The 19,735-nt window shown below is 39.3% G+C and overlaps 2 protein-coding genes across 5 annotated transcripts; both read left to right on the top strand.

Annotated features, from left to right (window-relative positions):
• The first annotated feature begins 855 nt into the window (after positions 1-855).
• On the top strand, positions 856-11,349 carry LOC122666192 (dual specificity protein kinase shkD-like). 4 transcript variants are annotated; one of them, XM_043862336.1, is made up of 15 exons: positions 856-1,201; positions 2,866-3,280; positions 3,380-3,490; positions 3,710-3,890; positions 3,981-4,304; positions 4,620-4,660; positions 4,767-4,835; positions 4,929-5,029; positions 5,381-5,459; positions 5,552-5,650; positions 5,767-5,835; positions 6,048-6,097; positions 6,597-6,678; positions 11,006-11,100; positions 11,208-11,349. In XM_043862336.1, the coding sequence occupies exons 1-15, from the start codon at positions 909-911 to the stop codon at positions 11,287-11,289; spliced, it is 2,091 nt and encodes a 696-aa protein (XP_043718271.1). In that variant the 5' UTR covers positions 856-908; the 3' UTR covers positions 11,290-11,349. The 4 variants fall into 4 exon arrangements, with proteins under 4 accessions (XP_043718271.1, XP_043718272.1, XP_043718270.1 ...); XM_043862337.1 differs by having other exon boundaries at positions 3,710-4,133; XM_043862335.1 differs by having other exon boundaries at positions 3,710-4,304.
• Positions 11,350-14,148: 2,799 nt separating this feature from the next.
• On the top strand, positions 14,149-18,426 carry LOC122665291 (protein IQ-DOMAIN 22-like). Its single transcript, XM_043861406.1, has 4 exons — positions 14,149-14,787; positions 16,621-16,809; positions 17,387-17,464; positions 17,591-18,426. Exons 1-4 carry the CDS (start codon positions 14,329-14,331, stop codon positions 18,368-18,370), a joined length of 1,506 nt encoding a protein of 501 aa, XP_043717341.1. The 5' UTR covers positions 14,149-14,328; the 3' UTR covers positions 18,371-18,426.
• Positions 18,427-19,735: the final 1,309 nt, after the last annotated feature.

The following is a 19,735-nucleotide window of genomic DNA, read 5'->3' as shown; positions in this document are numbered from 1 at the left end:
AATGTTTTACATGGGGGGAGAGTATTTCTCATCGTCTTTGCCTCGTTTGCTTAAAGTAGAAAATACCCGTTTTCGTTTTTCCTTTGTTTAATTTAAGAAATCATAAGTGTAATTCTTATACAAGGGAAAAATTCAAATTAAATTATAAAGGATATATGACAGTTTTGAGTGTTGTTGGGGTCGGTAGTAGATTTTCTTATAGTTCAGGGGGAAGGTATTCATACAAGGGAGATTCCCCTATCCATTCAATCAAAAAGGGAGGGCAAGGTTGTTTTTGTCATTTTGGATAAGCAATTATGCCAATCTAACTGTATTTAATGCCGATCATACACATGCACAGACGTGTATGAAAACTTTTGCGTATAATTTATCAGTTTGATTGTTACACTAAGCTACAAAATAATTACAAGAAACCTAATTTAGTTTGAGTATAAGCAACCTCTCTCATCTTTCTAAACTACTATGATACTAATGTAAGGAAGGGCCCTCTCGTAAATACAACTCAAATGAGGACCAAAATTGTCATAGAATCGGACCAGACTCACAACAGATCTAGACCTGTAGCCATCGACCAACCCGCAAGCCCCGATTTCGTGGGACTCGGAGCTAGGTCCAGCCGTCCGGGGACACGCGTCCCATTCTCTTGGACCCGACGGTTCGGTTCTGGCCCCATTCAATTTTTTAAAAATTTAAAAATAATTTCCCTCTGCGTAAGAACTAAGAACGAACATGTGATAAATATTAAAAAAAAGCAAGTAGTGCCCACATATGTACAAGGCGTCAAGGCCGGCCAGAACCAATGGGCTTTGCGGCTTGCGCGTTCCATAGTCACAGGGCATCGATAGGTGCATCGATAGGTTCATCTCCGACAACGGCGAGTCGACGATTGCTCTCAAGGAATCAAGGCCATGGCTGACGGAGAATCTCGTGCTGGTCTCTATCGAGTTTTGTTAAATCGATTTCGAGACTTGGAGGTGAGTCACGCGAAGCTCAGAGAGCAGTTCCAATTGTTGTTAGGAGAGACTCAAGAAGAGCAGAGGAAAAGAAGAGGTGAAGAAAGGTCTTCATCATCATCGGATTCCTCTGGTTTTGATCATCTTCCAGGTTTCTTATTGTCGAAAACTCCTTACCGAAACGTGTTGGAGTCCATGGGACATGCTGTCCATGTCTGCAGGATTTCTTCTGGGGATATCATTTACTGGTAACATCTCTTTCTATATATTCTCTTGTTTTCCCTCTTTCATCTTTTTTGTTAAAATTAAACATAGTTTGCAATCAATCTAATAGAGAATCACAGCACTAAAACCTGCTCAAATATAGTTGCAATCAATCTAATAGAGAATCACAGCGCTGAAACCTGCTCAAATAGAACAGTTCTGAAGTAGCTATAATACATATAGATTAAAGATATCTATTTACTTATTGTAATACGGAGGAAAATGCATTGGTAAAATCCAGAGATAGGTTTGATCATTCTTTTCATTCATTTATGTCATCTGCATCAGGAAGCAAGATATATAGGTTTGATCATTCTTTTTTATTCATGCAGCTCTTTTTCCTGTACTGTACTTACTTTAACTTGGCATATTCTCACTTGCATTGTTTGGGAGGTAAAAGCAAGTGGTCACAGTTAATAGTTCAGGCAGATTATAGAATGGGTATATCCTTCTACTGTCACACTTATTATCACTGTTTCTGTGGGAAATTTGTTTGGCAAATAAATGCTTGTATCCCACTTGGATTTCTCTTAGTGAAGCTTCCCATTTAATAATTCAAAAATATTGTTCCTCTTATTTAGTAAACCCATGTAAAACAAAGCACGGAATGTTACCCAGTGAAGTTAAAGTTTCCACGTTTATAGATAGAATTGGAACTTAGCCTTCGAAGGTATACCTATTTTTTGCCCCTCTTTTGTTGTTTTTCCAAATATCTACTATGACCTAAGTAAGTCTGCCTAATCCGTCTTTCATACATACCTATATAATAAGAAATGAGAAATGAGAAGTAATACACCCTAGGGAAGGAGAGATTCTCTAACATTTCTAGCCACTATTAAAAGAGAGAGACCAACACTCTCACTATAGAGAAAAACTTTCTAAAGCAGTATATGGCTGATATACCATGACTAAACTTGGTTCCAACTGCATAGCTGAGGATGCTACCAGCAGAAGAAGAAGAAGAAAAAAAAGAACTTGGATGACTACCCAAAATCATAAAAATGTTAAGGACTACACCATCTGACACGTGCTTGATCAAGTGAGAGTGTATCACAAGTATCTAGCACCATATTTCAATGATTCAGTCAGTATCACATTTAGGAAAGTTGAGCAACTCATTGCTGGTAGTTGACTGTAATTCCTTCCAGGATCTGTCTAATCTACTTATTCCATAAAATGTATCAGAAGTTTGAGAATGGTGAGGTTCTGTGATTGAATAGCATGTCAACAGTTGGTAGGAAAACTAAAGGGTGAAATAGACCTTCCTATGGCTCTGTGGAGATGGCTTGAAGTGTGCTTACGATAGAGTAATACCAGAAAAATGTAAAAAAACACCATCCACTAACAAAAAAGTTTAAGAAACGGCAATCAGCTGGATGGACAAAATATATGAGCAAATGCTCTTAGCTCTTTTTCATGCTTTAAAAATCTTCTTCCTATTAAGCCTACTTATCTTATAGTTCTCTTATCACTTTTAATTATTAAAAGAACGAGTTCTTGGTGTCAAAGGGTTTCAGTTAAGATGCCCATCTTACAAAGATAAATGATTTTGGGTGAAACACAATGGTACTTGATATTCAAAATATCACAATGATGGACTCATGTGGTACACTTGTTATAATAGCTGTAAAAGACCTCTCTTTTTCAGGAATCGTTCTGCTGAGAAACTCTATGGATGGAAGGACTATGAAGTACTTGGGCGAAGAGCTAGTGATCTGCTTATCAGGGAAGAAAACTATGCATCCCTCAAGAAAATCATGGAAGGATTGAGCACTGGTCGATCATGGTCAGGTCAGTTTCCTTTTAAGAAGAGGTCCGGTGAGAAATTTATGGCGATAGTGACAGAAAGCCCTTTATATGAGGATGGTGAGCTTGTTGGTGTTATTACTGTCTCAAGTGATGCAGCTTTATTTAGTAATATATACTCGGAAAAAGTAAGAACATATCTGGATCGTGCCCATGGCCAACCTAGAGAACAGGGGTTAAACATGAAAAAGATTCAGTGGCAACCACAACCGCACATTTCACTGGTGCCACAAAATGCATCGTCTGTTACAAATCTGGTGCTTATGTGTTACACTATCACATTTCTTTTGCAGTATTCTTCTCTTATTTTATCCTTTAGCTTGTGATCATATTTAATATGCTGTTGAACTGAACAGACCTCAAAAGTCTTCTCACTTGGACGTGGAGAAGATGCTTGTGTGAGTACTGTCAAAGAAGAACCAGCGTTACATACTGAAGACTTGGAATCAGTAAAAACTGGAAAGCCAGTAAGATTTGATTTTTTCCCCACTTGTATATCTCCGTTATTTCTATCACGCAAGGGAATTTAAACTTTTGTTTTGGAATTTACTCTTGCTTTCTTCTTTAGTCCCTATGAACTATTGGACACAGTGTTCACACAAGTCATGATATGCCTCTTTGTTGCATACCTTTGGTTCATTTTACTCTGGATAACGTTCTGTTGAACTATTATGGAATGACTACAGGAAGATAAGTTATTTGAACGGGGAGCCGATGTTACTGTACGAGAAGATTATGGGAATGTTGCAGAACATGGTTCAAATTCTATGACCAGTGTGCTGTCAATTACTTCGAACCCCCTAAGAGTTCCAGAAACTGCTATAGATCACTGCACTGTTGGTGTGGACAACAAGAACGTAGAACCTAGTAAGAGCAATTCTGTTTATGCTGTTAAAAGTCTATATTCAAATGGCCACAGGATTAATAGTTCTTTTGAGGAATGTTCCTCCACCACAGACAATAATCCTTCTGTGACCTCTTGGTTGGAGAGTTGCAAGTGTTCTGGGGTGTCCAGAACTGGAATTCCATTGCCTCGATTAGGCCTTGAATGGAAGGGAAAGGAGCAGATACAACCCGATACAGTGAACTGTGAAGCTTTAGAGTCAGAAGGTACAACAAAAGAGCCAGAAGTGTTGCCATCTTCAACTTTTCTGAGTTCAGGGGAGAGTGTTGCTAGTAGCCATGCGAGTTTATCAACAAATGAAGATAAAGAATCAACCTCGATGATCGACTGGGAGATTAATTGGGAAGACCTGCATTTAGGGGAAGAAATTGGGCAAGGTATTCTCAAACGGTCCATTTACCTTTTATCCATTCTTGTTTTGTACCCTATATATGTATGGGAAAATCCTTCCAACATGGAGAATTGGATGGAATTTTGACCCTCCTAGTTTTAAACATGACATGTCTCTGACATTGGTTTCCGTGTTGGTATATGTTGAGTTTACTAGTACAGGTATTTGGACTTTAGAGTTTAGACTCAGTATAGGGAGGCTTATAGAACATACTTAATAGGTGTCGATGGTTCACCTTCCTGTTCAGGGTTTTGAGTTCATTATTCAGTTTACCATTTATCTGCTTATCGTTACTTTTCAGGTTCATTCGGTGTTGTATATCGAGGAATTTGGAATGGATCGGTACCTGCATGAATTTGACTAATTTCGTCTCATTAGTAGTTACTGCAAATGAGAAGTAAATAACATCAGTGCATGAGACATTATGTTTCTTTTTCTTTTTTATCAGGATGTTGCTCTAAAAGTTTACTTTGCCAATGAATATCATGAGGGAATTTTATTGGATTACAAAAAAGAGGTACAATAATGTTTCAAGAAGGGTGTAATTGTTTGTTATAGTTGTATTAGAAGCATTTGATAACGAATTATCATTTGATGCTTTTTTTTTCAGATTGGTATAATGCTAAGACTGAGACATCCAAATGTATTGCTGTTCATGGGGGCAGTGTATTCCCCTGAACGGCTTGCTATAGTGACAGAGTTCTTACCCAGGTAATTTTAATGAAATCTCTCATCAACAAACATAAAGACAAATAAAGAAAAGAAACAGGAAGCAAACAAGCCATGGTCTTTACCCGAGTATATATGTGGTTTTGCCATCCATTTCAACTTCAATGGGGATTTGATGTCAGATCTCCAGCTCCCTCATTGTGAATAGCCCAACCTAATTGTGAAAGTCAGCTGACAGTCTCCTCTCTGCATGTTGGACTTGGAATCAATCTACCGTGCGCTGATACCAAATGAGCCTAAATAGGAATCTGTTCTGCACCCTCTTATATTCTTGCCTTCCTAGATAAATAATTTGCCAGTCATTTATACAATTTATTTTGTTCTTATTAACAGGGGAAGCCTATTTAAAACGTTACAGAGGAACAATCTGTCATTGGATATGAGACGGCGTTTGAGGATGGCACTTGATGTTGTGAGTATCTTCTTCACTTTCCATAAACATGAGATGCCATTCAAGGTGGGCCTTGAAGTTTTAGAATGGCTTTTGAATCCTTCTTGTTTCAGGCCCGGGGTATGAACTATTTGCATAACCGGAATCCTCCAATAGTTCATAGAGACCTGAAATCTTCAAATTTACTTGTTGACAAAAACTGGACAGTCAAGGTATGGTGGTTGGGTTCTATTCTTGATAATTATTGGCATTTGTTCCTACTATGTACTGTAGAAGATGCAGGAGTTTCTTGTGGTTTCTATGAGTCAGTTCACTTTCTCTTCATCAGGTTGGAGATTTTGGCCTATCAAAGTTGAAGGATGCTACCTTCTTAACCGCAAAATCTGGAGGAGGGACAGTATGGATCTTCCCAATTTTTATTTTTTTAGCTTGCATTTTCTATCTCATCCCTGAACATCCAGCAAACTCTAAATATGATTGATATTATCATTCATCGTATTCCCTTTGTAATAATTTCAGCATCTACACTCTTGTATTAATGATCAGAACTTTTTATCCAAGGCCTGTCATGAAAGTTCTAATTTCATCCGTCTTTCTTTTTCAATGCAGCCCCAGTGGATGGCACCTGAAGTGCTCCGGAATGAACCTTCGGATGAAAAGTAATCTTCTGAATGGTTGAAGCATTTAGACATTCTAAAAATTGGCCAATGGGTTTCCCGTCTTTATTTTTATATTTTTCTTTAAAGTTGTTTCGTATTGAATTAGAAATTTTTTTATGGACTCAATCCATCACCCTCCATGAATCTGAATTCTGAACCACTATATGATTACATAGCCACAAAATAATCGGGATTGGGCCTCTCGGTTGTGGGCCCCTCACAGATGGTTCTAAACCCAAAATTTTGATGATACAAAAAATTGGGAGACTTTAGGTATGCATGGACAGTTTTGACGATTTTTAAAACTTCAAGCTTCTGTCTGAGTTTTAACATCAGTTGAGAGGTTTCAATCCTACTGTCTCTAAGTCTTGGGTTATATCCTGCCTGCAAATCAGCCCAACTACCGATCCATATAGTTAGTGGATATTCAATACTTAATGGAGGGGAAGTTCCATGGCATTGTTTTGCTGATAAATAGTGTTTTTTCCTACTGAAGCAGGTCCGATGTGTTCAGCTTCGGTGTCATTCTATGGGAATTAATGACTGAATCCATTCCATGGGCTCACTTAAACTCTTTGCAGGTACATTTTTGATACTGTTGTTTCCAGCTGAATCAAATATAACAATGTCTTTTGTTTTATGAGAGGGCAAAAATATTGGAGTGGTTCATCATGATTAAATATAACAGATACTGGTGCGACGTAGTAGACATGGAGTATGTATTTAGGCTCTGTAATAACTCAAAGGTGGAAATGCTATGTATTAATTAGTATCTCTACTGTTGGCACCCCTTAGTTACCAAAAAAAAAAAACTGTTGGCACTCCTTATATTAATACTTTATAAAATAAATAACTTGTATGTCTAATTAATATTCTTGTGGATATTGTATTGGTTGCACAATTTATAACATAGTTTTATATCTAATGTTTTGAACGGAACTTTATATATTATTAGTTATTAGAGGTATATACTGCATGTTGCTGGTGTTATATTTACATGCTATATCTGTTGGGAAATTAATAACTTGTGAGATGATATTTAATTGTTAAGACACATTGCCCTTAGTCCCTGTGAGGATAATGCTTGGTCCCTTCCTAAGATTTAATTTGGTTTCATCAATCAAAAGATAGTTGAGGTGATGTCACCGAGGAATTGTTCATAGATCAAGTAGCTATGTCACACAATCGGGTCAATGGGGCATCATAATGTTTGATTTTTTCAGGTAAGTAGCTCATCAAGTTCTTACTAATGCAAATTTACTTTGAAAGAGTGGATGGTAATAATGCTAAAGAAGAATTTGATGAGGGATAAACTACCCAAGGTTTAGGTAAGGAGGTGTTAGATGCACTGCCTAAAATCATAGATAGGACATGTTGGTCTTCCTTGCATGAGGAAACTAGAAAGAATGATTGATGCACGAGGAAGACTAAAAACATCAAGCAGCAGTAGTTTAGAAAGATCTTTAGGAACCTTTTTACAAGCATTAACATGACAATTTCCTCTCCCCCCTCCCCCCCCTCCCCATGGTACTGTAGCTTTACTTTGTTTACTTAGTTTAGCTCTTTATTGATTTCATTCTCGGTTAAGTTGATATGCACTTGTTTAATAGGTCAGCCAAACTTTTTTATTGACAAGTGAATGTTTAAGCAATGTTCTAAATCTCCATGCCAAGGCCAGTTTCGACCAGCCAGGAAACCGAGATTTCCCAGATTTGGACCAAAAGATCCAAAACCAGGTTGAAACCTGGTATTTTTGGGCAAAACTCGACAGGTCATGTGCTGTCAAAACTGGTCGAAATTAGGCTGGTCAAAATTGGTCGAAACTTGATATTTTTTAGTCGAAACTACTGAAATGTGCGAAATACGGTCGAAACTAATCGAAACCTGACTTGTACCAAGTTTCGTCTCATTTTCTTGCGAAACCGAGATATCTCGGTCGAAACCAATTGACCGAGTTCTTGAACCATGGTTGTAAGTGAAATTCTACCCAAAAAGGGGGGGGGGAAGTTATAACTGAAAATAATGTTGTCTGCCCAAAAGGGTATAGAATGAAATTTCTTTATTCTTTTTATTTCCACCATGTTATTCATTGTATAGGGGGTCAGTTGTAGTATCTGTATCTTAATCCCTCCCCCCACCCCCATCACACCATCCCAGAGGGAGATACCAATGGGAAGTACTTGCCTACGGGTTAGGGTTATTGAAACTCACTTTGGAAAAGAAATTACTATTTTGGAGAACCAATTTGGTTTTATGCCAGGAAGATCCACGATGGAAGCTATTTTCTTAGGAGGCTCATGCAAAGATTTAGAGAGGGCAAGAAAGCTCTTAGATGCTGGACATTTGGGGGCTGCTCCTACTAGCCCTAGCCCAGGCCCAATTGGATACTCCAAGAGATACCATCTCAGGCCCAAGCCCAAGCCCTACCAGCCTTGCATTTAGTTTATTTTTGGTTTGTCTTTTATTTTTAGAGTTAGTAGTTGTTAGGGAGTTATTTTCTTCTTCTTTTTTTGATTTTGAGTTTTTAAAAGAATGTATTTTGAGAGGAATGAGAACAGAATTGAATAACCAAAAGGATGAATTGAGTTTCTGGCTGTGTGCGTGTGCACCCTCCTTCTCCCCCCCTCCTGCTCCTCTTTCCCTCCTGCAATTCTGATTTTCCCTCTTATTCTTCTTCTTCTTCTCACGGTTTCTCCTCTTTCCCCTTGCAATTCTGCCCTCCCCCCATTACTCTTCATATGGTTTTTATTGACCTAGAAAATACATACGACAGAGTCCCTAGAGAGTTAATCTAGCATATAATAGAGAAGAGAAGGGTTTCAAGTAAATACGTGGACATAATTAAAGATATGTATGATGTGTGGTGACTAGCGTGGTAGTGAATCCCCAATTACAAGGATCAACTTTAAGCCCTTATTTGTTTGCACTTATCATGGATGATTTAGTGTATGCTTTTTGTTGATGATATTGTCTTGGTGTATGAGACAAGAGTTGGGATTAACGCCAAGTTGGAGTTATAGGGATCAACCTTGGAATCAAAAGGTCTTAAGATAAGTAGAACAAAGACGAAGTATATGGTGTGTGACTTTTTTTAACGTTAGGTAGGTTATGAGGTGGTTAATATTGATGAGAGGGAGATTCCACAAAGTGATCACTTTAGGTATTATGGTTCAATCATAAATAAAGAAGGTACCATCTTCTTCGTAGCCTCAGTGGTTTGTTGATTATACTTTCTGCCTCATGGTATTAAAATAGGATGGAAGAAGTGGAGAGGTGCGTCCAGAGTGTTGAATGATCAGTGTATTCCTTTAATGCTTAAAGGAAAATTTTATAAGACTATCATACAACCCGGCTATGATGTATTGTGCGAATGTTGGGCATTTAAGAAGCGTCGAATAGATAAACTAAGTGTAGCTGCGATGAAGATGTTGAGATGGATGTGTGGTAAAACTAGGAAGGACAAGGTAAGGAATGACCATATTAGAGCTGATTTGGGAGTAGCTTCAACACAGGATAAGCTACGAGAAAGTCGTTTGAGGTAGCATGGCCATGTGCAATAGAGGCCTTGGGATGCTCTAGTGCGAAGGAGTGATTTGATTCAGATTGAAGAAACTAAAAGAGCTAGGGGCGGGCCTAAATTAACTATAGGAGAAGTGGTGAGGAAAGACATGTATAGCTGAGGACTTGTATCATATATGACTACAAATAGAGCTGATTGGAGAGCAAGGATCCATGTAGCCGACCCCATTTGGGATGAGGCTATGTTGTTGTTTTTGTTGTTGTTCATGTTAGATGCAGCAGGATGTAGATTTTTAATATGGGATGTGATAGGCTTTGTTTAACATATCATACATTCTTACACATAGAAAAAGGTTTTTTTTTTTTTTTTTAGGGGGGGGGGGGGGATGAGGAGTGTTTTGTGGGGTGTTTCAATAGATTATGGAGTCCACAAATTATATTGATGCATAGACTCTGAGGATTCTCTCATTGGTCTCTGGAATTAGCCTCTGTCCATGTGCCTTTATTTTTATGCCATGTGGCAGCTCAGTTGGTGCTCAAATCTTGTTTGACATTGTCAGTCACCCTTTACATGTCAAGCTGATCACATATCAAAATAAAGTTTGCAAAATGGTTGAAAAACACCCATAAGATGGTAGGCTGTATGGCCTGGATGCATCATATGACTTGAAACGTGGCCTCACCAAAGATCAATATATCTTTCCAATTGATTGAATGGCCAAACCAGCCTCCAATCTAGCAGAAACCACGGCCCATAGAGATCTATCTCCATGCATCATGCATAGAACTTTTGCCTCCCTTCCACTACAATGGCGTACCCAGTGCACGAGGTTCCTACCAGTGCGGGGTCTGGGGAGGGTCATAATGTACGCAGCCTTACCCCTGCTTTTACAGAGAGGCTGTTTCCAGACTCGAACCCGTGAACTTTTGCCCCCTTCCACTATGACCTATATTAATGAAATCTTGGTGGCAAAGTCCACCTTCACTAAAAGGCTAAAGAAGCAATAACAAAAAATAAATAAAATAAAAAATAAGGTAGAATACGGTACAATTTCAAAGTCAAAAAGCATATAACATTAAGTTTCTTCTGTTAAATGGAAGTTCTCTTTGAGCTGCATTCCTAAAAATTCTTATCAAGGTTCTTCAACTTTCTTGTGTTGTGTAATAGGAGAAAAATTTACAGGGTTTTTTTTAAAAAAAAAAAAAAAGTGCATAATTGTGTATATTATAATTTTGTGCAACATAAAGGACAACAATTTTGTTCTATCTTACACAGTATACCACCAAAGAGAGATTATCAAAGCTTCTACTGTATTATATCAAAATTGATGCAACAAATTAGTTAAAATTGGTGCTCCACCTCTGCTGAACCATTCTGCATTTCTGTAGGTTGTTGGTGTTGTAGGTTTCATGGATCGTCGGTTAGACATACCAGAAGGCCTTGATCCCCGAGTCTCATCCATCATCCATGATTGCTGGCAAAGGTACAGCTGCTCTGTCCCTGAACTGATGCTTTCTCATTCCTCCTGATTTCCCAGAAACTTGAATAATCCTTGTTGAAACTGACCATTACTGCAATGACCATGAGCAGTGACCCTGACTGCCGGCCTTCCTTTAAAGACATAATTATTAGAACAAGGGAGCTGATTCAGAGAGCTGCAACAGTGTCTTGATGGGTTTGGGGGATTCATTTGAAGAAGATATGGTTCGGTGTCTCTCGGTACTTGAAGACAGGTCAGGGACATAGAAAATGGAAGTGGATATGGTTTGAGAAACAAACATCAGAGCTGTGCCATGCAAAATGTTAATAATTTAAGCCGTGGTCGTGATCGTTATTGTTGTTGTTGTTTCATGTAGTGATTGCATGAATGAGTAATGAAACTCTGAAAAGGCATTGTACAGGACTACCAAGTGGGGGATTGTGTGATAGAGTACCCCTTGATAACATTTGTTTGAAAAAGCATAAAGTGGGGAATGATCGTCTGCTCGAGGCTTCAAGGTCGATTCTGTGTAGTGTCAGAGAGGCCAGAGACCCAAACAGTGGTGGCTGATGAAGAAGGGTTGGTGTGGGCGTGCCTTGTCGATAGTTTCACGGGGAATGTGTAGGAGTTGATGTCCATAATCATCAAACACAGATTCTTTCTTTCTTGTATCCTATCTTTCGATAGATGTGAGAGACAGACACTGCGAAGAACAACTTCTGACAAACTTGGCTTACTCAAAACTGTGTTGGAACTTGGAAGTGGCCGCTTCTCAGACAGTCTCAGCTGCTGCGTCTTTGTGACATGTTTTACTTTCTGATATAAACCGGGGGCATGTTCTAGTTGATGATGGAGAAGGAAGAAAATTTTTGGATTTCCCGAAAGTGGATATTTTTATAAACTCAGATTCAATTCAATAGAGACATGCTCAATGCAGGACAAGATATGAGATGAGCTACTTACTAACGGTACTCAACTCTCAGTAAAAGAAAACCACATATTTGAGGAGTTCCAGAGTTGTGTTTTTGTCGTTCAATGAAAAGATTCTGAACCATAGAATTAAAGAAAAGAGAGAAACTCATTTAAACTGCTCAATTTTTTTTTTTTATACTTACTAAATTTGTCGATCTCATTTGAAGCCAAATGTCTGCAGAGTATAGACGATATGCATCTTCTTCCCAAGCAAAAGGACATGAAACAAGTGGTTTCATGACTTCTCTTAATGGTAAGTTGGTAACACTAGGATCTTTTTTAAGCCCATCTCCTTCAGGAAATCCTATTCCTTGCTCCACCATGCTTGATGGATCGTTCTCAAAAGTTTTAGATAATTTGCATATCATGGTGGGTCCCGGCTTCTCCTCTCTCTCTCTCTATACTGTCCATGTTTTAAGTTTAGTTCTTTTCATTTTTGTTATTTTTAACAATATAGTAGTAGAGACAGAATCTACTGCACTGGTTACAAAATTGAAAATTTGGATAGCATTGGTGGGTGCCTTTATAAAACAAAGTAGTTGCAAATCGTGCCCAGAGAATAAAACACCCCATCACCTTCCAATGAGATTGGGTTCATGTGATTGTTGCAGCAGTGCTGAATCCTCTGTCCTTGGAAAATATCAAAAAAAAAATGATCCCTTTACCTCTAGTTTCAGGAAGGAGAAAAAGGGGATGCCGTAGTATTGATCCCTTACCTACCACCCATCTCTCTTAAGTCCAGACAACTCTAAGCTTAGCATCCTTTCATTGGTCTAAACTTTATAACAATCGAGAGAGCTTGGTTGAATTGTGCTCAAGTAATTATTTGTTGCACCTTTAAAATTAGATAGTAGAAATTCAAGATTTACCATGTAGAGTGAATTCCCTATGGAGATGTTGGTAATAGGGTTTGTGGGTCTGCAGCATTGTTAAGTATCGGTATTAAATTGGCCAATATGTGTCTCTCACTACTTCCGATCCATTGATACGACCCAAGGGTAAAAATATAATATAAATTGATTTTTATAAAAAGCAAGGACAAATCCATCCGATCTAGCCTGATTCAAGGCGATTTGGATTGATATCAATCAAGATTGATCCCAATCCAACTCCTGATTACTAAAACCTTACTCTGAAGACGTAATCGAAATATTTTTGCCATTTTCGATTACTAAAACCTTCCTACAACTACATTTGAAAGTTGGTACATATGCAACAAAGAAGGGGGAGATGTCAAACCCAAACATGCCAATGGCTGAGCAGCAACCACCGTAGTGTATTGAACTTTTTTTGTTTGTTTACGAGAAAACTCATGAACCTGCCCGGGTTTACAGGCCCTAGGGAAAACGGAAAATTATCGCCCCCAGTACTGGGACCGGTCCTGTGTGCATCGTGCGATTGGGCACCGCCCATATGTATACAGTGGATCCCATCGTACACACATGGATGGTGCCAGCCGCACGATGCGCACAGGACCCCCCAGTACTGGGGGCGATATATATCCAGGGAAAACTTTGTTTACACGAAGCCTCCCCTACCCATTGAACTAACCAAATATAGAGTTCAACAATCACAATTTCAATACCACTTTTAACCTTAATTAAAATACTGCCTCTGTGTCAGTGGCTTACCTCACGCGCACAAAGCGAGTAGAGTATATTCCCCTTTCTTCTCCATTCTTGTCATGCGAGTCGATGATAACACGTGGCACCTGAAAGAAATAGTATGTATTGACAATTAAATGTAAATATGTCATTAGGGTAGGACACACACGATAAATGTGAAAACAGACAGGGACAATAATGTAATTAGGCATCGGAACAGAACAGCGTAATTATCTACTCCTGGTCAGTAGAGTAGAGTAGAGTAGAGTAGTCTCTCTCCTTTCCTCTCTACCACGTAATGCTGAAACCAACACATCACTAATACAGTAATACCTTTTCCTCTTCAGTCCCATCGGTACACACCCTCTCTCTCGTCTCGTCTCATCCCTTTATTTTTTCCAATTACTAAGTATTAAAAAATGTTCCTGTTTTTCCAGCTACTAAAGCTCTAATATTTTCCGTCTTTACGCACTAATGCATTTTTAATCCCTCATCATCTCTCTCTCTCTCGCTGTCTGTGCATTTCATCTCTGTCAACTCCCCAACATCCCCACAGCTCCCTCCCTTACGCTCTGTCTCTGACGCTATAATGGTCTTGTTAATGCGAATTCGAAACCGTTTTCCAAAACCACTAGCGGTTTTCCAATGCTGAGAAATGGGGAAAACAGCTAGGTGGCTCAGGGGGTTATTGGGTGGGAAGAAGGAAAGAACGACGCAATCGCCAGATGCGAAACAGGAGAAGGAGAAGGAAAAGAAGAAAAAGAAGTGGAGCTTCGTCAGATCTTTCAAGGACAAGGACAAAGATAGGAGTAAGTCTACTCCGCAGCAGGTGAATGGGGGTAATGATGATAGGAGAGGATCTTACAAAGAGGAATCGTCGTCGTATCCCTGTTCCTACAACGCTGGATCAGTTGAAGACCAGAATAAGCATGCCATAGCGGTTGCTGCGGCCACCGCTGCTGTGGCGGAGGCTGCGGTGGCGGCGGCTCAAGCGGCTGCCGCTGTAGTCAAGTTAACCAGCAGTAGTGGTCGCTGCGCTTCGACTTACGGAAATGTCGGCAAGCGAGAGGAGTGGGCCACTGTTAAGATTCAATCTTCTTTCCGAGGCTATTTGGTTAGTATTTTTATCTGCAATCTCAACATTAAATTACTATTCTGATTTTTGAGTGTTCTCTGTATTATCTTAGTGTTCTGATTTTCCAGCTTGACGCCATGAAGAGAGGAGATTTCCTTTTTTCCTACTTCGAAAAAAAAAATATTTTTTTGGCAAGAAGCTCTATTATGGAGGCGTAATAGCCTGGCATTAGATCGTTAGTTGTTAAGAATTAAGATATGCTTCCTTTTCTCAAATTTTCCAATGTTTCGGAAAGAAGTGCTACTTGGCAAAAATGGATCTACAGAAGAATTAAAACAAGATCCATGGAGTTTTTGGTTCTTTGGCACGATCTGGTATTATGGAGTTCGAGTTTTTCCACAATCCTCATTGCCATTTCACTTCCCTACCCCCTCTTCTCGATCCTCTCTGCTTGAATGAGTTTCTACCTTCCCGTGACCCCGATTTTTACCCTTTTTTTAGAATTTCTCTCTTTCACATTTTGGAGTTTGGTAAATTTCCCGGCATGGAGTTTGGTGACTCTTTTCTGTCTCTCCAGACGAGAGGGAGAGGGAGAGGGAGAGGGAGAGGGAGAGTTCACGGTCCATTCTCATGAATTCTCTCCATACGGAAGCCGAGAAATCGATCAGAGATCGAATCCGAATCCGAATCCGAATCCGAATCCATCCGTATGCCTCCTATCTTGACTTTTCGGTGGAGTGGGTCCCTACTACCTTGTTAAGTACTGGGATGGGCCCGTTCCTTGCATGCCAGGCTCTAATGGGGTCCATGGATTCCCGAGCCACGTGTCTGGAATCGTGTTGTCTCTTGTCATGCCGTGTTGCTTCGCTCGTACTCGAGTCCAACGGTATTATAGAGTCTAGTCTTCGGGGTTGACCCGGTCCACCATTTGGAAGTCATGTCTTCTACTGTGTTGGAGGGTCGAATGTTATGTCGGCATTTTGTCCTTTCCGGAGGGCGTATCTGTCATTATCAAGGCCGTTGGGATGGACGGTGAGAAGGGACGGTGCTCCTGTGCCCATGGGACCTGAGAATATGAGCCGTTAGGCGGAGTAGGGGGGCATGGTTTCCATAGATATTTTCAATTTGGTTATCACACTTTGAGTCTAATCCAAAACCTTAAGGTATTAGGTAGAGCTCATGGATCAAGGTATCGCCAATACTCAATACCAATACGATATTAATACCAATCACCGATCTGAGTATTGGCTAAAAAGTGGTTCATTTTTGAATTTATGCTCGATACAGATCGACATGGCTGGATCTGGTGATCTATATGGCCATTGATACTGATACCTATAATTTTGGTGGAGATGGTCCAATGGTATATTAAGATACATCCAAGATCCGAGATAACTGGTGTAATACCATACATCTTAAGGATGACAACAAATAGACATGGCTGAGATACCATTTTAAATAAAGTGGAAGAACCCATGAAGTACCACATGGGTCCAACCCAAACACTTAAGCATGCTGGTGCTTTAGCTTTGGCTTTGCTGGTCTGATGAGAACCATGAATGAGGTGTCACAGTCTTTCTAAATTGGTAGACTTTGTTCTGATTGATTTTTCCAAACGCTTCACTTTCCAAAAGTTTCATTCATGTTAGTTGGGGACTTTGTTGTAAGTGTACGATAAAGTCGTAGACAGCAAAAGTTTCTTTCCAATTTACTTGCAATTTCGTACCAGAGAGAAAAAGTGTATGATTATTGAGCTTTTTGGCTAGTGATGATTCTGCTTTTTGAGTTTTTGGTATGACTAGTTCTGTTTGGATTGAATTTTTGTTGACGCAAAATAGAAACTGATTTGAATTTTGGGGCCTTGTTTGAAAGGCGAGGAGAGCTTTGCGAGCTTTGAAAGGGTTGGTTAGACTTCAAGCACTGGTGAGGGGCCACATTGTGAGAAAAGGGATGGTTGAGAATCTACGATGTTTGCAGGCATTGGTGAGTGCTCAGGCGAGGGCTCGGGTGGGTCGGACCCTTATTTCAGAATCCCGGCAAGTTCTGTCACATACTAATTCTGTAAGATTAAGTTGGAACTGCAACTCTTTCTGTGTTTCCTTCATGCTGTTTTTTTCATTAAATTTGATAATTGTGATTCAGTGATGCTTTAGAATACAATGACTATCTTAATGATCAACAATCTTGTATCAGAAACATGTGAAAATAGAACAAGTAACACTTACCCATACTTGATGCTATAGAACTAAGTGATAATCCATTGAACAAACCATTACTCTGTTTCATCATCTTGCAACTATGGATCACTCCTTTTCTTAGCACTTTACAGGCTTTCTGCTATTGTTCCTTTGAAAATTTTGGTACAGTCAAATAGATTGGCTGAAATTTGGTTTGGGTTAGCAAGTGGTCAACCCCAACATGTCCCACCTTAAAATTAAGCCAATTTAGAATTACTCTGCCTCCCAAACCGTGAAACCAGTTGGGTCCCCTTTATGGGAATTCTTTTGTTCATAAAAATTAAACTTTGGTTGCATCAGGTCAGTGATGAGTTGGTCCAGTTTGGAACAGGAAATATACTCTTTCCTTAAGCCTCTTAATATCAAGTGGGGCAAAATTTGCTTATCTCATTTTCTTGCAGAGCCCTGCAACCCCTGAGAAATATGAACACTTGATTCGTGCCAACAGTGCTAGACATGATCGGTCCTCTCCCCTTAAGGTATGTACTTCTCAAGAAGCTGTAATCCTACACTGTTATATAAAGCTCAACCAAATTATACCTATTCCATTATGACAACGAAATGCTTAAGTATATCCCTCACTTCAAGTTCCCATCTATGAGCAGAGGAGCAGTTCGAGGCCAACTAGCCGGGATGGCAGCAATATGGATAGAACTCAGTTTACAGCAATGAATCGCTCTGAGCATTGGATGGATGAACGCTCATGGGACCATCGTCGGGAAACTCCAGTGAAAACCATGCCCATTGATGATGAGAAAAGTGACAAAATCCTTGAAATTGATACTGGGAAGCCACACTTAAACTCAAAACGAAGGAACAACTTATGTCACTCATCCAAGTATGCTACGACTTCAGATCGGAACAGTCACAGCTTTACCACATTGGACTCTCCTTCAGGAGACTCAACAACAGCTCAATTGTCAGCTCGAAGCTTAGCTTTTGGTGAAGTCCAGTCATTGAGACGTTTTGAACTCAATCATGAGGGTGATGACACATCTTTTTGCACAGCAGAAAACAACCCACATTATTTCTCAGCAATATCAAGGCCTAGTAGTGCCAAGACAAAGAGCGAATGCTCTCGAAGCTTTTTCATTGGGTACTCGGACTATCCCAATTACATGTCGAACACCGAATCCTTTAGAGCTAAGGTTAGGTCTCAGAGTGCTCCAAGACAGAGACCTGAATTTGAAAAATGTAGTTCGACAAAGAGGTTTTCTATTAATGGGTTAGGGGATACGAAGTTAAGTGCTCAGAAGGCATCGGTGTTACATGCAAACTTCAAGAGCAAAGCATATCCTGGATCAGGCAGGTTGGACAGACTAGGAATGCCAATTCACAGTGACTCAGTCAGCTTCAATGGTGTGTACACCCGCAACAGATACTAGAACTGTATTATGTGTGCTTGTTGGATATTTGGCTTGTCTCTTCAGTGTTTCCTCTTTCTAATCCTTGTATTTTTCTTTGCAATGGGGACTTTTGAGTCCTTTTAGGTTTTTCTTTAAAGGGTTTTTATCTTCCAAGACTCCAAGGTTTTAACATAATATAATAATCGGCATTTTGACTTAATTAAAAGACATTCTTCATTCCTGAACTCGGATGGGATGGATCGATCACGTGAAGATTAAAAAAAAAAAAAAAATGGATTCGTAGGTTTCAGCCTTTATTCTAAGCGGAGTGCCGGCCACGCTACGGTCCGGTCGTTTGGTGAACTTTGGGTACAGGACCACCGACGACCTCGAAATTCAATGCTCCTTCTAACCATTGTCATAATTTCATGTAGCTCAGTAATAATGAATTGAATGAGAGTGTGAAACGGAGAAACATTTAATAAAAAACAAATTGAAAGAGAAGGTTCATCTTACCAAAAGACAAAATAGAGAAGAGAAGGTTTCATACTATGCTAGAGTATAGTTTTGCACCAATACAACGGAAAGGTAACGAATCATTTAATGGGGATGTATTTATTGAGGATAAAGAGTGTTGGAGTTCATGAATGGTTTGTGAGAGGGCGTGTACATGAATCTACACATTTTGGCATCATGCGATCCCTGATGGAAGGTGATATACTTCAACACATATTCAAGAGCATACTTCCACTTGTACGTTGAGCTGATATTATACAAAAGGTGGAGGGAACTCTACAAGTTCGGCACATAGGAAGGATGTATTATGAGATTGGATCATGTCCTTGTACACATTGACACTCCCAAATTTGAGTAGAAACATATCATTAAATAGAAAAAAACCATGAAAATGAACAACTCAAATCTGTTTTGTAGTCTTCAAAACATCACAAATAGTTGTAACACCAATAACTATCCTATTAATAAAAAGAAAAAACATCTCTATCAGGTTGCGTGGAGCTTGTTTCCAGACCCAAGAGTATGTATAATTATCGCTCCACCCTCGCAAAATAAAAATTCTCATGTAAATATTCTTGCATGCACTCTCATTAACCCCCGTGCTGGTGTAAAAGCCATGCAACTTGATATGATTTCTTACCCTACAAAATTCAACAAATAGAAAGTGTGATATCACGGGTGGCCAGATTTGTTTTTTTTTCCTTTTACCTATTAATCATGTAACTTTAGTTTTACTTTTTTAGTATAAAAAAACAAAAAAGAAAAGAAAAAAACTTAAAAGCAAACTATAAATCAAGATCTTTAAGAAGAGATGATCAAATCATTCTCGAGACATAAAATTGACATGGTTGAGGCGAGACTTAAAAGAGACGTGTATATCTTAATCCA

Source organism: Telopea speciosissima, chromosome 6 (assembly GCF_018873765.1).
Source record: "Telopea speciosissima isolate NSW1024214 ecotype Mountain lineage chromosome 6, Tspe_v1, whole genome shotgun sequence".
In the NCBI taxonomy this organism is placed as follows: domain Eukaryota; kingdom Viridiplantae; phylum Streptophyta; class Magnoliopsida; order Proteales; family Proteaceae; genus Telopea; species Telopea speciosissima.
Note: the sequence above shows the minus strand (reverse complement) of the source record. Positions and strands in the feature narration are given on the sequence as shown.

Coding starts and splice junctions, on each gene's coding strand:
- LOC122666192 (XM_043862335.1), top strand. CDS start 909: ATGGCTGACGGAGAATCTCGTGCTGGTCTCTATCGAGTTTTGTTAAAT. Junction 3,281..3,379: donor CATCGTCTGTTACAAATCTG/GTGCTTATGTGT, acceptor TGAACTGAACAG/ACCTCAAAAGTCTTCTCACT. Junction 5,460..5,551: donor TGAGGATGGCACTTGATGTT/GTGAGTATCTTC, acceptor TTCTTGTTTCAG/GCCCGGGGTATGAACTATTT.
- LOC122665291 (XM_043861406.1), top strand. CDS start 14,329: ATGGGGAAAACAGCTAGGTGGCTCAGGGGGTTATTGGGTGGGAAGAAG. Junction 14,788..16,620: donor CTTCTTTCCGAGGCTATTTG/GTTAGTATTTTT, acceptor CTTGTTTGAAAG/GCGAGGAGAGCTTTGCGAGC. Junction 17,465..17,590: donor ATCGGTCCTCTCCCCTTAAG/GTATGTACTTCT, acceptor ATCTATGAGCAG/AGGAGCAGTTCGAGGCCAAC.